Consider the following 16344-nt stretch of genomic DNA (forward strand, 5'->3'; position numbering starts at 1 on the left):
TTTTCCTACCCCCGTTCAAACTCACTGAGTCCGTGCTCAGATTTGGGTCTGTCAGAGGCTATTTCAGGGTTGAGTGAGTGGAATTGACATAAGTGGAGAAAATAAACAGAAGCTGTGAGAGAGATGCTAACAGCAGTTACAGCGCTAATCATCAATGGAGCATTTTGGAGTGGAGGGGGGGGGGGCGAAACGTGTTCCTATTCATCTTGTGTTTGCTCCCCCACTCTCTCCCGCTAACTAACATTAATACTTAGGAATACGTTGTGTTCGATCCTTTCTCTTCCTGATTTGACGGACGTTTTTGTAATTACTGGTCCTTGGAAGAAACAGCGCCACTTTGATTCTTTTTGGTTGAAATGCGAAAAACAGTGTTTGTGGTTTTCACCCTGGGAATGGAGTCCAAAGCTGTCGATGCCTGGTGCAGTGGGTGGGAAATGAACATGTAAACCCTAAACCATTAAAGGGATAGTTTGGGGATTCGACTGAATGTGTCAAAACTGTCCCTTTAAAAACTAGAGGTTTGTAGCTGTAGTGAGTGAACCAACGTGTTGTCAGTGTTGACGTTATGGGGGCTACACGCATGCACCCACACCAACATGAACACACACACACACACACAGACCCTAGCTGGCAAGCTACCAGACTGTATATGGCTGACTGGTCCATGTCAGTGAATGGTAATAGCTTGGTAATGGGTGTCAGTGCTTAAAGACTACAGATGTTAGCTCGCAGTCCCAGTGGATCTGGTGCCATGAGATCCAGATGGAGGAGGAGGGGGGGGGGGGGGGGTAGAGAGGTAGGGAGGAAGAAGAAGTGGGGAGTGGAGCGACACAGTGACAGGAAGATAGGGGGAAAGGAGGAGAGAGCTGAGAGAGAAAGAGGAAGAGGAAGAGAGAGAGAAATGATCAGAGGGGCAGAAAAGACAAGAGGGAGATGGCTTAGGGATGCACACATTCAGTTTATCTACCCTCCCTCCCTCTCTCTTTGACATCTCGCTTGGCTGGATAGGTAAATACTGCAGTGCTGTTCACACACTGTACTGTGTACTCAAGAGGCACAAAGTAGTTATCAACAGCCATCCATAAACATTACACACACACATCTGCTAGCCTCCATATATGTAGGCCTACGGCATACACACACAAAAGCAGAAACACACACACGCATGCACGCCCACACACATCAGGGGCACCTGTCACCATTTATCAACACGCATTCACAGACATTCACACACTCCCACGCAATACATATTTAGTACATTCCCACATACATCTATACACACCCATCCACATGCACACACACACACACACACACACACACACACACACACACACACACACACACACACACACACACACACACACACACACACACACACACACACACACACACACACACACACACACACACACACACACACACACACACACACACACTCTCAAACATACACATTTTTACCTTATCCATCAACAAGTTGTCTCGGCTGCTGTTGTTTGTGCTTCAGCATCTGGTGTGTGCATGAATAGACAGACAGCCAACTGTATATCCACCGTCTCACATAGTGATAAGGGCCCAGACTATTCTGACAGCAACGTCTATCATTGGAAAAACGACCCCGGAAATGACAGATTCTTCGACGAACCGCCGTATATTTCACTAAGAAGGTAATTGCGGGCTTGATGGAGTTAGATTTACATTTACGATCCAGGCCAGCGGCGTGTTGATCCCTTATGACATGCAGACTGCAGACTGTTGTGGATTTTCTCTCTGTGATCTCTGCCTTAATAAGTCGCAGTGTGTTTCTGATGAATGATTTTCTCGCATCAGATGTCGGCTAATTAACTTTGTTTATGAACAGAACTGAACTCGTAATGAGGAGAGCGCAAGACGGGATGTTAGTTTATATGTGTTGCCTGTTGCGAATATACATTATGGCGCTGGGAAGTATATTAGTTTAGGTGCACTTTTGAGCCACATTTGTGTCATGAGCTGTTAGTTATAGTTCTCTCTCTCTCTCTCTCTCTCTCTCTCTCTCTCTCTCTCTCTCTCTCTCTCTCTCCTCTCTCTCTCTCTCTCTCGCCTTCCTCTCTCCCCCTCTCCCAATGGGCCTTGTTGTGTTAAAACTGGGTAAAAAAAAAAACTGGAGGTTTGGATGCACTTTGGCCCGTACGCACAGATCAAGGAGCCATGAAATATTAAGGCTCGGATTGATTTTGTATCGGTGGGCAATGAAAAGATGTGTCCGAGTTGAACAGGGCTTTTACCAGAGAGAGGGAGGAGATAAGCGGTTAGCTAATTCAATTATACATGAAAGTGGACTCGGCTCTGTGGAATATGGAAAAAGTGTGCGCGCGTGTGCATATGTTTGCATGTGTATACCAGTGGAGGCTGCTGAGGGGAGGACGCCACATAATAATGTCTGGAACGGTGCGAATAGAATGGCATTCCACTCATTTCTCTCCAGTCATTACCACCAACCTGTCCTCCCCAGTTAAGGTGCCACCAACTTCCTGTGGTGTATACGTGTGTATGCATTCCTATTTACTTTTGTGTTTACCAGGCCTCCGATTCCTGAGATGTGCCTATCAGTATTACTGCCCTTATTTCAGCCACACACATGTATAGAATGTCATTATAGAATGCAGAGCTCTCAGCCCTCTCATTGATTAGCTGTAATCCAATCTCTATGGAGTCTCTAATAAGCAATTCCACAGAGGCAGGGTTCAAGGTAATGAGTGTACTAACAAGACAGTGTTTCCAGCCAAGGGCTATAGGTAAAGTTCCTTAAGCCCCTCCTTGACTAGATCCTGTCCATACTATCCCCCTCTCAGCCACTCGAGACTCTGCTTAGCCTATGTGCTGCATGTCATGTAGATGAATGAGGTTTGTGAGGAGAGGATGGGTTCATTTCAATCATGGTTGCCATATTGTAAAAATCAGTCTGAGTGGCAATCAATGTCTTTGAGAGAATCAGCTCTCTGAAGGTTGGGATGGATTTTGGGGTCTGTCTTTATCTGCATCTTAAATGACACCCTATTCCCTATATAGCGCATCACTTTTGGCCAGAGCCCTGGTACGCGGCTGTCCCATGTAGCTCTCGTCAGATGTGGTACGAGATATAGCAGATAGGTTGGCATTTCAGACGCATATTCTGTCTTGTCATTGCATGTGTTGAATATGATTCTCACTACGCCCCAAGCCAAGTGATCCTCCATTCCCAGACATCCCCAGACAGTGAACTGTACTCACCTATCTGAGACGCTTGATAGCGAGGCAGGTTTATCAGTTTATGAGCTCCTATGGGGAGAGGCGGTGGGGAAATTGGTTCCTCCGCTATCAAAGGGCAGAGAGGAAGGGAGTGAGGGGGAACGAAAGAAATCTGTCTGCATTTTTCTCTCTCGCGCGCACATTCTTTTGTTCTCTCTCGCTTTATCTCTCTCGATTTGTCTGTGTGTGTCTCTCTGTTTCTCTGTCTCTCTATTTCTCTCAATTCTATAGGGAGCAAACAGTATAGCCTTAATGGACTTCACTGTAATTATTGTAATTCAAATCCATTCACACATGCTTGCTTGTTCGCCTCCACCCAAAGAAAAATCATTCATTTTACTAATGCATTTGAACCTTTTGAGAGTTGGATTAATGTGTTGCACAGGTCTTTTTTGTTCCATTGCACTTTGCTGTCATATGCATCGTGGACATAACAACATATGACATACTGTGTGGACCTATGGACATATTTCAATATTCATCCATTTCACCACCAAAACACCTTCCATGTACAAAGCATTTACTCTATTCTGGATTGTTCACTGGCCACTCTGATTGGTTCTAGAGCTCTCCCTGAGAGCCGACATGTCTAACTGCACCTCCCCACTGGGCTGCCCGACCCACTTCTCAGGCTCTCCGGGGATGAAGATCTACATCGACCCCTTTACCTACGAGGACCCCAACGAGGCCGTCCGGGAGTTCGCCAAGGAGATCGATGTGTCCACCGTCAAGATCGAAGAGGTCATTGGTGCAGGTAAATGTGAATGAGTGCGTGCGTGTGTGAGTGGATGTGGAGGGGTGGGTGGAGGGGGGCGTGGGGGGTTTGCAGTTGTGTGTTTGATATCTTTGTGTGTCAATATTTATTTATGTGTGCAAATGTACAGTATTTTCCACTGACCTCTTCCAACCTCCTTACCAATGTTACATTGCAGGTATTTGACATGCTCGCTTCTGAGTAGAATATACTGCAGGTCATCTGCTGTCCCTTAGCTAGATAGCAGCAGAAATAGCTTTAGCCAATAGCATCCCAGTCCCTGTACCTCTCTCTCTCTCTCTCCCTCTCTCTCGGGACATGTCCTTCCTCAGTGAGCCAGGCCAGACCTTGTTGACTGTATGGAGGACATGCTGATGTGTGTTGATTCATACGGAGACTAAAATAACACCATGCAGGCTAATGAGACAAGGACTGGAATAGACTCCCATGGTCTGGCTGGGACACACTGCATGATAGGAAACACCGTGTGAGGGAAGGATAGGGGCGATGGATAGGGGGAGATGGAGGTGGGGAAGGATGGGGAGATGTAGGAGGGGAAGGATAGGGGAGATGGAGGAGTGGAAGGAAAGGGGGAGATGGAGGTGGGGAAGGAAAGGGGGAGATGGAGGAGGGGAAGGAAAGGGGAGATGGAGGAGGGGAAGGAAAGGGGGAGATGGAGGTGGGGAAGGAAAGGGTGAGATGGAGGAGGGGAAGGAAAGGGGGAGATTGAGGTGGAGAAGGAAAGAGGGTTTGTTTTTTTTGTTTATTTGTGGTGTGAGATCGCCACAGGATGCCTGCAGCATGATGAGTAATCAAGGAATGGAAATATTTACTGTGAATTTGTTTAGTTGTTATTCTTTTAGATTCTAATGATGAATTTCCTCCCCAGATTCTGAGCTGCTGTGGAACAAGATAGCCCCACTGTTGATCAGTATCACAAATACAAAAATTACACTATACAGTTGAAGTCGTAAGTTTACATACACTTAGGTTGGAGTCATTAAAACTTGTTTTTCAACCACTCCACAAAATTCTTGTTAACAAAGTAGAATTTTAGCAAGTTGTTTAGGACATCTGCTTCGTGCATGACACAAGCAATTTTTCCAACAATTGATTACAGACAGATTATTTCACTTATAACTCACTGTATCACAATTCCAATGGGTCAGAAGTTTACATACACTAAGTTGACTGTGCCTCTAAACAGCTTGTAAAATACCAGAAAATGATGTCATGGCTTTAGAAGCTTCTGATAGGCTAATTGCCATAATTTGAGTCAATTGGAGGTGTGCCTGTGGATGATTACAGACACACCTCCGTGTATTTATTCTCCGGACTATTTTGTCCTGTTGTTTGTACTGGCAACTTATATACGCTGTAACGGCATTCGTCTGTTGAAGAAAGAGAGTCGGACCGAAATGCAGCGTGTTGGTTACTCATGACTTTAATGAATGAAAACGCGGTACATGAAATAACTGAAACTAAATACAAAAACAACAGAACGGAACGTGAAACTAATTACAGCCTATCTGGTGACTACAACACAGAGACAAGTACAATCACCCAAGAAATACACAGCGAAACTCAGGCTGCCTAAATACGGTTCCCAATCAGAGACAACGATAAGCACCTGACTCTAATTGAGAATCGCCTCAGGCAGCCAAGCCTATACAACACCCCTAATCAGCCGCGATCCCAAATAATACAAACCCCAATACGAAACACAACATATAAACCCATGTCACACCCTGGCCTACCCAAACATATAACAAAAACACAAAATACAATGACCAAGGCGTGACAATGGGACCACGCAGCCGTCATACCGCTCAGGAAGGAGATGCCTTCCGTCTCTTAGAGATAAACGTACTTTGGTGCGAAAAGTGCAAATCAATCCCAGAATAACGGCAAAGGACCTTGTGAAGATGATGGAGGAAACAGTCACAAAAGTATCTATATCCACAGTAAAACGGGTCCTATATCTACATAACCTGAAAGGCCGCTCAGCAAGGAAGAAGCTACTGCTCCAAAGCCGCCATAAAAAAGCCAGACTACGGTTTGCAACTGCACATGGGGACAACGATTGTACTTTTTGGAGAAATGTCCTCTGGGCTGATGAAATAAAAATAGAACTGTTTGGCCATAATGACCATCGTTATGTTTGGAGGAAAAATGGGGAGGCTTGCAAGCCGAAGAACACCATCCCAACCGTGAAGCACGGGGGTGGCAGCATCATGTTGTGGGGATGCTTTGCTGCAAGAGGGACTGGTGCACTTCACAAAATAGATGGCATCATGAGGTTGGAAAATTATGTAGATATATTGAAGCAACATCTCAAGACATCAGTCAGGAAGTTAAAGCTTGTCGCAAATGGCTCTTCCAAATGGACAATGATCCCAAGCATACTTCCAAAGTTGTGGCAAAATGGCTTAAGGATAACAAGGTATTGGAGTGGCCATCACAAAGCCCTGACCTCAATCCTATAGAAAATGTGTGGGCAAAACTGAAAAGGCATCTACGAGCAAGGAGGCCTACAAACCTGACTCAGTTACATCAGCTCTGTCAGGAGGAATGGGCCAAAATTCTTATTGTGGGAAGCTTGTGGAAGGCTACACGAAACGTTTGACCCAAGTTCAACAATTTAAAGGCAATGCTACCAAATACTAATTGAGTGTATGTAAACTTCTGACCCACTGGGAATGTGATGAAAGAAATAAAACCTGAAATCATCATTCTCAATCAATTCTCTCTACTATTATTCTGACATTTCACATTCTTAAAATGAAGGGGTGATCCTAACTGACCTAAGACAGGGAATTTTTACTAGGATTAAATGTCAGGAATCGTGAAAAACTGAGTTTAAATGTATTTGGCTAAGGCGTATGTAAACTTACGACTTCAATTCTATATACAAAAGTACAAATTTGTGGATTCGGCTTTTTCAGCCACACCCGTTGGTGAAAGGTGTATAAAATCAAGCACACAGCCATGCAATCTCCATAGACAAACATTGAAGAGCTCAGTGACTTTCAACGTGGCACCGTCTAAGGATGCCACCTTTTTGTCAATGATCTGCCCTGCTAGAGCTGCCCCGGTCAACTGTCAGTGCTGTTGTTGTGAAGTGGAAACGTCTCGGAGCAACAGCGGCTCAGCTGAGAAGTGGAAGGTCACACAAGCTCACAGAACGCAACCGCAGAGTGCTGAAGCACATAGCGTGTAAAAATGGTCTGTCCTCAGTTGCAACAATCACTACCGAGTTCCAAACTGCCTCAGGAAGCAACGTCAGCACAATAACTGTTCGTCGGGAGCTTCATGAAATGGGTTTCTATGTTCGTTGGACTCTGGAGCAGTGGAAACACGTTCTCTGGAGTTATGAATCACGCTTCATCATCTGGCAGTCTGACGGACAAATCTGGGTTTGGCGGATCCCAAGAGAATGCATATTGCCAACTGTAAAGTTTGGTGGAGGAGGAATAATGGCCTGGGGCTGTTTTTCATGGTTCGGGCTTGGTCCCTTCGTTCGAGTGAAAGGAAATCTTAATGCTACTGCATACAGTGACATTCTAGACAATTATGCGCTTCCAACTTTTGGCAATAGTTTTGGGGGGGCCCTTTCATGTTTCAGCATGACAATGCCCCCATGCACAAAGCGAGGTACATACAGAAATGTTATGCTCTAGATCGGTGTGGAAGAACTTGACTGCACACGGCCTTGACCTCAACTCCATCAAACACCTTTAGGATGAATTGAAACGTTGACTGTGAGCCAGGCCTTATTGTCTAACATCAGTGCTCGACCTCAGTAATGCGCTTGTGGCTAAATGGAAGCAAGTCCCTACAGAAATGTTCTAGTACCAGAAGAGTGGACGCTGTTATAGCAGCAAAGGCGGGACAAGCTCCTGATTAATGCCCATGATTTTGGATTGAGATTTTGGACGAGCAGGTGTCCACATACTCTTGGTCATGTAGTGTGGTTTTGATTAGTGAAAACACTGCTTGTTACCTATGGTTCAACATGCAAGCTGTGTAGGATCCGTGGTCAATGATAGTTTATTGAGCCAGTTTTAAGGTCTTGCACTAGCACAATCTAATGGAATCCTATTTACCGAAATCTCAAGGTCTAATACTTGATCTCTCTAGATTGTCGATCTAACGCTATAACCACCACACTCTCCCCCAGGTGAGTTTGGTGAGGTGTACAAGGGACGTCTGAAGCTCCCAGGCAAGAGGGAGATCTACGTGGCCATTAAGACCCTGAAGGCAGGATACGTGGAGAAGCAGAGGCGGGACTTCCTGTCCGAGGCGTCAATCATGGGACAGTTTGACCACCCCAACATCATCAGACTTGAGGGCGTGGTTACCAAGAGTCGGCCAGTCATGATCGTCACAGAGTTTATGGAGAACGGGGCCCTTGATTCCTTCCTGAGGGTGAGTTATGGGGAATGTGTGTATCAAGCATCTTAGAGTAGAAGAGCTGCTCTAAGATCAGCTGGTCTCCCTGTACATGTAATCTAATTCATTATGATTTAAAAGGCAAAACAAAACTGATCCTAGATCAGCACTCCCACTTTGAGCCCCTTTATGACCATAGCCCCAGGAATATGGAGGGTTTTCAGTCCACTATGCCTAATTAATCATTTATTAACACAGTTTACCATCTCTTTTTATGGTGTCTTTATAGAACTGTTATACTGTGGTAATAATTTATTTACATAATTGGCTATTCACATATATGATGATGTATGTTGCACTAAGACTGCACTGGTGCATTGCAGCTTGTTTGTGGATTGACAAAATGCACATGGAGTTAGAGATGATGATATATAATGCAGGACATTTGTGACTGCAATAAACATGCAGTTCATGGGCCATGGCAATGTTCTGCATCCAAAGAGTTCTACTGCCAAGAATAGGGTTTAGAGATCACTGAGCTCTATTTATAACGAACCTAACGCAATGGTAAATCTAAGCCAGGGATCATCAACTAGATTCAGTTGCTGGACGATTCTTTTTCCTGGAGTGGATTGTATAATTACAAATCATTTGTAGACTGCAAATTGACCGCAAGAAGCCCAAAGAGATATCTTTGACTAAAACCATAATATATGCCATTTAGCAGACGCTTTTATCCAAAGCGACTTACAGTCATGTGTGCATACATTCTACGTATGGGTGGTCCCGGGGATCGAACCCACATCATTTCAAACCTTGCTTACATTTGTATATGATCACGTGTCTCTATATTATGCGTGGGAATAATTGGGAACAGATTTCTTAAATTGAAATCACTTGGAGCTGATTTCCTGGTGTTTTTACAGTCTTTTATGTCCAACAATGAAAATTCCACAGAAAACTTGTGGGGGCCAAATAAAACCAACCGTGGACCAAATTCGTTCCACGGGCCTTCAGTTGCGCAACCATGATCTAAGCGCTGCCAGTAGCGCTATAGGTCTGAGGGTGTGTCAGAAATATTTTGGGCTTTGATTAATAAACCTGTTGCAGGTGTGACGAGGGCTTGGCCACTCACTGGCCAATCAATGCGCTCCGTGGCTTAATACTGCATGTGTTTGTCTCAAGTTCCGTAGATTATTGATGGTATTTTCATTGTCATCAACTCCAATTCGGCTGGAATATTCTTGTCCTGGTACATTGTTGATTAATTCTACAACTTATCTAATAGCATAGGCTATAGTAAGGAGTAATGGCAACAGTAAAACAAATGAAAACATCCAGTATTTTCTCAATAGACTATGCTTGGAATGTTGGCAGTCAACATTGTTGTAATTGACCGAAACGAGCCTAGTCTATATGTCTTTACGCATCGCAGTCCTCCTCAAATGACAATGCTAGGCTAAATTGTATTGTATGTGTGTGACACAAAATCTCAATAAGAGAAATATAGCCTCGGCCTACCATTGATGCTGCACTATAGGACTGAGTCATTTAAATACGTTTGAAGTGCTTATTTGGTAACCGGATGAGAGGCGCTCTTTGGAGATAGGGATGGATACTTGAACAAGTGAAATGAAGTATGCAAGTAGGCATATGTGTGTCTGATTTAGGATGTGCAGTATATTTTCAATTCAAGACCCTCTGATGAATAGACCATTTAAACACCTTTTATGGATAGACTACGTTGCAAGACCAGGAAGGATTAAAAAAAAGGCACGACAGCATTGCTGTTGAACCAGCCTTAGTAGCCGGGTCCTAGGGTAAGGGTAGCCTATGAAGGGCTTGATATGAAAACGGAAAACAAGCAATCAGTTTTTTTAAAACAACAATGTTTCTAAACAGGATTGGGTCAGAAGCATGACCTCATGAATCGCTTCTCTCGTTCTATCGCTTCTCTCGTTCTAAGGCCTACGTGTGCACACGGAGGCCTTCGTGCCTTTACACATAACATCCACACGTCTATACAAAAAACTAGGCTCCTGTCAATTGTATTGTTGCCTATGTGCGAGGCAGATTCTCAAAAGATCGGCCCTTGGTACGGTATTATAGGATTGAATAGTTTGGAGGAACGTGTCTTTGGTAATCAGACGAGGGGAATGGGGATGAACACGGGGATGGACAGCCTACCCAATCAAGTGAAATTAAGTATGCAGGTATGTAAATTGTGAATAATGAAAAAGCATGAGGGCACAAGCCTCCAAAATATGTCAAAGCACTCTCAGTTGACCAGTATAACTCTCAGTAGAGCCCTTTATTCATAGGCTACTTGGATAATGGCCAGCATAAAAAGACAGACCTATGAGAAACTGCTAAACCAGCGTTGATTAAAGGGAGGGTAGGCTATGCTTGGTTTTTAATCAAATTAAATGGGGGGGAAACCAATTGTTTTTTTTTATGTTTCTTAATACGAGATTCACTGGCACAAAAGCAACATCTCTCTTCCCCCTGGGCCCTGTGCGTCATGGCTAGATAGGCTGAGCTCCTGCTCTCAAAACCCATGCCATCATCAACTGCACTACCGTTAAGACCTGCTTCTTCTGGGTCTTAAAAAGTCCCTTTAGAGATGCATGAAATGGTCACAGGTAAATTGCCAAACCTGGCTTTAGGGCTGGAAAATGCCATTGCCCCTCCTTCACACCAGCTGAAAATAGAGACCTCGGTGTAACTCCAGAAGATTTGAAAATGAACCGAACACAATTCCATCATTCTCCTCATCGAAGACTTCCTGAAATAGCCAACTTCCGTCTTCATTTAATTTCTCCACTCATGCCCCAAGCTCTTAATGAACTATCCCCTCACTCTTTTGTAGCTGGTAAGGAACGAGCGAGTGTACAGCTTAATCAATATTCAAGCCTTTTTTTCCTCTCCTTCCCTTCTTCCTCCATCCCATGGATTGGTTTTCCTCTTCACTTTGATCTACTGCTGGTTTAAAGGGACCCTTTGAAGTTGGCTTTGCTAGCCGCCACATCTGACTTGTGTTCCCATCGATCTTACCCTCTGATTTGTTAGTGTGTGTCGGGTTCAAAGCTCCTCGGAGCATTGGAGATACGGGGAGGAACTAGGAAGGGTTTGGGGAGAGAGCTCCGCCGGGTGTGTGTGTGTGTGTGTGTGTGTGTTACCCACAGTGATGGACAATGTGCCATTTTTACAACATCCTCTAACAACTAGTTTTGGTAGGATCGTGATCGGATAATCCAATTTGGGAATCAAAAAGAATACTCTTTCCTTTTGATATAAAATAGGCGATGAGATGCAAGACAAGGGCTGTCAGGGACTGTGTCAATAGCTGCTAGTGTAAAAGTACAAATCTAAAGAACAAACCACTTTAAGCGTAAGGCTTCAAGATTTAGTCACATAATCAGACACAGAAAAAAAACTGTTTTCTGTCTTGCAGAAGTAGGTCGCGCTCAGATAGGTATCAGGTTAGGCTGTTTGTCACATAGAACATTGTACATATGTCTGACGGCAGATCTTGTACCCTTGTACAAAAGTTTACCCTTACTTCCTGGCTGTGGTGTCACGGATGCATCCGCGGGGTTTTCTAATCTGGGAGCGAGATCCCAGCGGAATTTTCAGCACAGACACTCTCCGTGTCAGGACAATGTTAGCTAGGCATGGCCTTTACGTAATATGACACAGAATATGTGGCATGGCATGCAGAATGTGCCTGTGTTCGTGTCATGTCGTTGCGGTTGTCAAATCAATTGCATTGCTATCAAATAGAACCATGCAATCGAATACAACCGTGTCTGGTCGACACACCTCAATGCCTAATGCTGTCAAATAGTGTAGGAATCAGTGAAGAATTGCTTGTTTGTTGTCAACATCTCAACGGGAAAGGCCTGCAAGTTAAACGTTTGTTTTGATATGGCCGTCGTCTTCTCCTTTCTCTGCAGCAAGAGAAAATGGCGGCGATCGCAATACCGACAACGGTAATGACACTGACGATCCTCATTTATCCGTTTCTTTCTCTCGCTCTCCATCTCTTCTCTCCTGCAGCAAAACGATGGTCAGTTCACCGTGATCCAGCTGGTGGGCATGATGAGGGGCATCGCGGCGGGCATGAAGTACCTCTCTGAGATGAACTACGTCCATAGGGACCTGGCCGCCCGCAACATCCTGGTAAACAGCAACCTGGTCTGCAAAGTGTCTGACTTCGGGCTGTCGCGCTACCTCCAGGACGATACCTCTGATCCCTCCTACACCAGCTCTCTGGTATGTCCTACTAGCTACTCTGTGTTCTGTTCTGATGTTTTCCTACCTTTACACTTTGAAATGGACAGGTAGGTCGCCAGCAATGTTCATAGCAACTCGCTGAAAACAAGCAATGTAGAACAGGGAAACTGTCTCTTTTTTGTTTGTGCATGTGTGTGTGTGTGTGTGTGTGTGTGTGTGTGTGTGTGTGTGTGTGTGTGTGTGTGTGTGTGTGTGTGTGTGTGTGTGTGTGTGTGTGTGTGTGTGTGTGTGTGTGTGTGTGTGTGTGTGTGTGTGTGTGTGTGTGTGTGTGTGTAGGACTGCTTGAGTACAGTAGGGGTAAATGCTACATCTAAAGAACTACAACAGTTTGTGCGACCATCTCTCAGGCATTTCCTTTCAGTCCTCTTCACCACTCTCCCTCACCTCAACTCCACCTCGGTCTCTTCTCTTTAACATTCCACAAGCCTTCTCTCCTCCCTCTTCCCGCTAGTCACGCAGCAGTACTGTCACATCTTCATTAGTGCAGAGACATACAGACTTAGGGGAAGGCCCCTTTCTCATTGGGATGCGTAGGATGCATGCAAACTGAAAGGGCATCCCAGACCCTTAAACTGACAGATTCTATTATTTCTCGGGCATCATGGAAGGGTTTGTGCCCTAATTAACACCACAGAGGAACAGATCTGTAATTATTAGTCGCCAACGTTAGTGTAGCCGACTGTGTGCCCTGCATTGACTTTCATTTGAATCTGTTAATTAGTTGGATATATGTAGTGGTTTATTATTTGGTTGCTCCTGACAGTTTGGAGGGAATATAGTCGGCCTGGTGCAGAGTCCCTTCTTTAGTGAGGTAAACTTTTGGAAAATGATTTATATTTACATGAGGAAATACATATAATTCCACTGCACACTCTTAGAAAAAAGGGTTCCAAAAGGGTTCTTCGGCTGTCCCCATAGGAAAACCTTTTTTTGTTTCAGGTAGAACCCTTTTGGGTTCCATGTAGAACCCTCTGTGGGGTCGTTCATGGAACCCAAAAGGATTAAACCTGGAACTAAACAGGTTTTATCAAAGGATTCTCCTATGGGGACAGTCGAAGAACCATTTTAGGTTCTAGATAGGGCCTTCTTTTCTAATAGTGAGTGAGTCGTCAACGATCATACACAAAAATGTTCTAAATATAGAGGTTCTAAGGCATCTTAACATAGGAATCATGAGTCAGGTATCAAGGTAGTATTAAAAATAGAAGACTAAAATGAGTTTTATGTATCTAAACATAGGTGTTCTTTGTGAAATCAAGGACATGATAACAACAGTACAATCCCACGTCTTCCTTCAGTCAGAAGAGTATTATTATTAGAACTCAACAGCGTGTGTGTGTGTGTGTGTGTGTGTGTGTGTGTGTGTGTGTGTGTGTGTGTGTGTGTGTGTGTGTGTGTGTGTGTGTGTGTGTGTGTGTGTGTGTGTGTGTGTGTGTGTGTGTGTGTGTGTGTGTGTGTGTGTGTGTGGATGCGCAGTGTGTGACTGAGTCTGTATGTGTGTGTGTGTTCCAGACTGTGTGTGTGTGTGTGTGTGGATGCGCAGTGTGTGACTGAGTCTGTATGTGTGTGTGTGTTCCAGACTGTGTGTGTGTGTGTGTGTGTCTGTCTGTGAACACTGAGATACCCGGAAAGGAGGTTGATTGACAGGTTGTCTTAGGCGTGAACAGGAAGGGTGATATGGGTTTGGGAAGTTAATTGCCCACTAGGAAGGAAGACCGACCAGGGTCTCTGTGACCCCTGTGGTTAAGCCCTGCTGAAACAACAAAGACAAGCACACCTTCTGTTGTCAGCTGTCAATCTCGCTGATGCCACGAAGGGGGTTAGATGTTGTGGATTGGATTATTATTTAGTCTGCTTGATGTTTAGTTGTTTCATGTACAGTATACAAGACCCCTTGAAAATGAGACGATGTATCTTATGAGACGATAAGAGTTAGAAAAATAGATAGATATAGGCTTTAGGATCTACCTTATTGTCTACAAGGGGACATTTGTCTTGGACATTAGAAAGGTACTGTACAATGACACTACTTTTCACACCAACTGTTTTTTTGTGCTTAACCTTTACCCAACCCAGGTATTCCTAATGATAGGGCCTATATGTCATGAGAGTTCTGCCATATAACACATATACAGAAACGGCTATTTGCACTCCGTCCATAAGCACACCAGAGTAACACAAGTCTCTCCTAGCGTTCCGCTTGACCTTACTGTGTCTTGTCACTAGCTGGGTCCTGACCCTCCATTCTAATCCACTCTCCTGGGCAACGTTCTGGGAATATTCTCTATCCACAGCGGAGACGTTGTGGATAGAATCGGGGTCCTTGGGTCCCTCACATCTTCCTTTAATTAAGCTATGCTTGCTGCCAAGCCGCCATGGCAGCGCCCTTCACTCGCTGTCCTCCCTCCGCCGGTTACGAGGTGAACGCAGAATGCCAAAGCAATCATGGAGCGAGGCCAGCGCGGCTTGTGGAGGCCGAGGGAATCAGGGAAATTAAATTCCGCCAACGTGCTGTGATATACGTCGCCATCGACCTCCTCCTCCTGCAAAATGAATCACCTTATTTTCCTTTCTCTCCTTCCTTTGTGATGTTTCCCCACCATTTCGGAGGGCACCAATTACCTAGCTTCCAGCGCGGTGCTGGGGAAGGTGCTGGCGGACATACTGTTAATTACATGGTGTTAACCCTGGGGTTGGCACTCACGCAGGGGCCAGAGTGGCTATCGGAGCAGGGGGGTAGAGAAATACATTTTCCCTCAAATGTTTGCTGCATGGTTGCTAAAGGTAATCTCTTTATTTTGGCTTTGGTGATACAGTTGTAATGTTTTTACCAGCGCATGGTTTAAAACCAACTTGCTAACTTGACTTGGTTGAACCATGCCAGTCAAACCGTCTGACGATTAAAGATCACTTTGACGAGCATCAAAACAGAACGTTTACAGACGTAGACTTTTACCTTCTTTCTCTTCTTCTTTCTACAGCTATTGTCCCGCTTCAGCACTGTGTTTGGTTGTGGGTAATTACTCCCAGCATGCACTTCTTCAGGATGCTGCCCTCACTGCGAGTGGAGAGGGATGACCTGTGTGACCTTACGGAAGACAGAATTGATTTTTAGACGCTCTGCGGGCCATGAATTTCACATCAGTCCATCTATCTGTCCTTCTATCTGTCCATCCATCTTTTCACTTCTTTTTCATCACATATTTTCCCTGGGGGACCCAGTGGCTCAAAGGAATGACAGGCAGAGGGCCTGTTTAATGTATGATTTGTTGTGTGTGTGTGTTTGGTTTAGTTTTACTATCCTTGTGGGGACCAGAAGTCCCGAGAAAATTCGGACAACTGGGTACATTTCGTCTGCCACCACAAGGAAAAGGGCTTTTTTTTAGGCTTAGGCATTATTTCCAGCTGAAATAATACATTTAATAAAAATATTATATATATGCCCTGAAGCAAACATCTACACAAATAATACATTATCTGGTGAAATTGCTTTAGAAAGGTCCCCACTTCCTGTTTGCACTGGCAATTTAACCGCTTGCAGAAAGAATTAGACAGGATCCAAATGTAATTACATTTACATTTACATTTAATTGGTATCAATATTGGTAAACATGAATATAAACTTATAAACTTGA

At 44.5% G+C, this 16344-nt stretch overlaps 1 protein-coding gene across 3 annotated transcripts in view; it reads left to right on the plus strand.

Annotated features, from left to right (window-relative positions):
* The window catches only part of LOC124009399 (ephrin type-B receptor 1-like), a 377149-nt gene that overhangs the window by 336712 nt on the left and 24093 nt on the right, over positions 1-16344 (plus strand). For 2 of the 3 annotated variants that reach the window (XR_006834290.1, XM_046321201.1), the window contains exons 10-12: positions 3833-4021; positions 8202-8449; positions 12473-12688. Coding sequence is in view for 1 of the 3 variants with exons in the window: in XM_046321201.1 (XP_046177157.1) it covers positions 3833-4021; positions 8202-8449; positions 12473-12688 (653 nt within the window). In the remaining 2 variants the exon portion in view is untranslated. The remainder of the gene's footprint in view (positions 1-3832; positions 4022-8201; positions 8450-12472; positions 12689-16344) is intronic. The other variant, XR_006834291.1, reaches the window with a different exon arrangement.

This window comes from Oncorhynchus gorbuscha, linkage group LG22 (genome assembly GCF_021184085.1).
Source record: "Oncorhynchus gorbuscha isolate QuinsamMale2020 ecotype Even-year linkage group LG22, OgorEven_v1.0, whole genome shotgun sequence".
In the NCBI taxonomy this organism is placed as follows: Eukaryota; Metazoa; Chordata; class Actinopteri; order Salmoniformes; family Salmonidae; genus Oncorhynchus; species Oncorhynchus gorbuscha.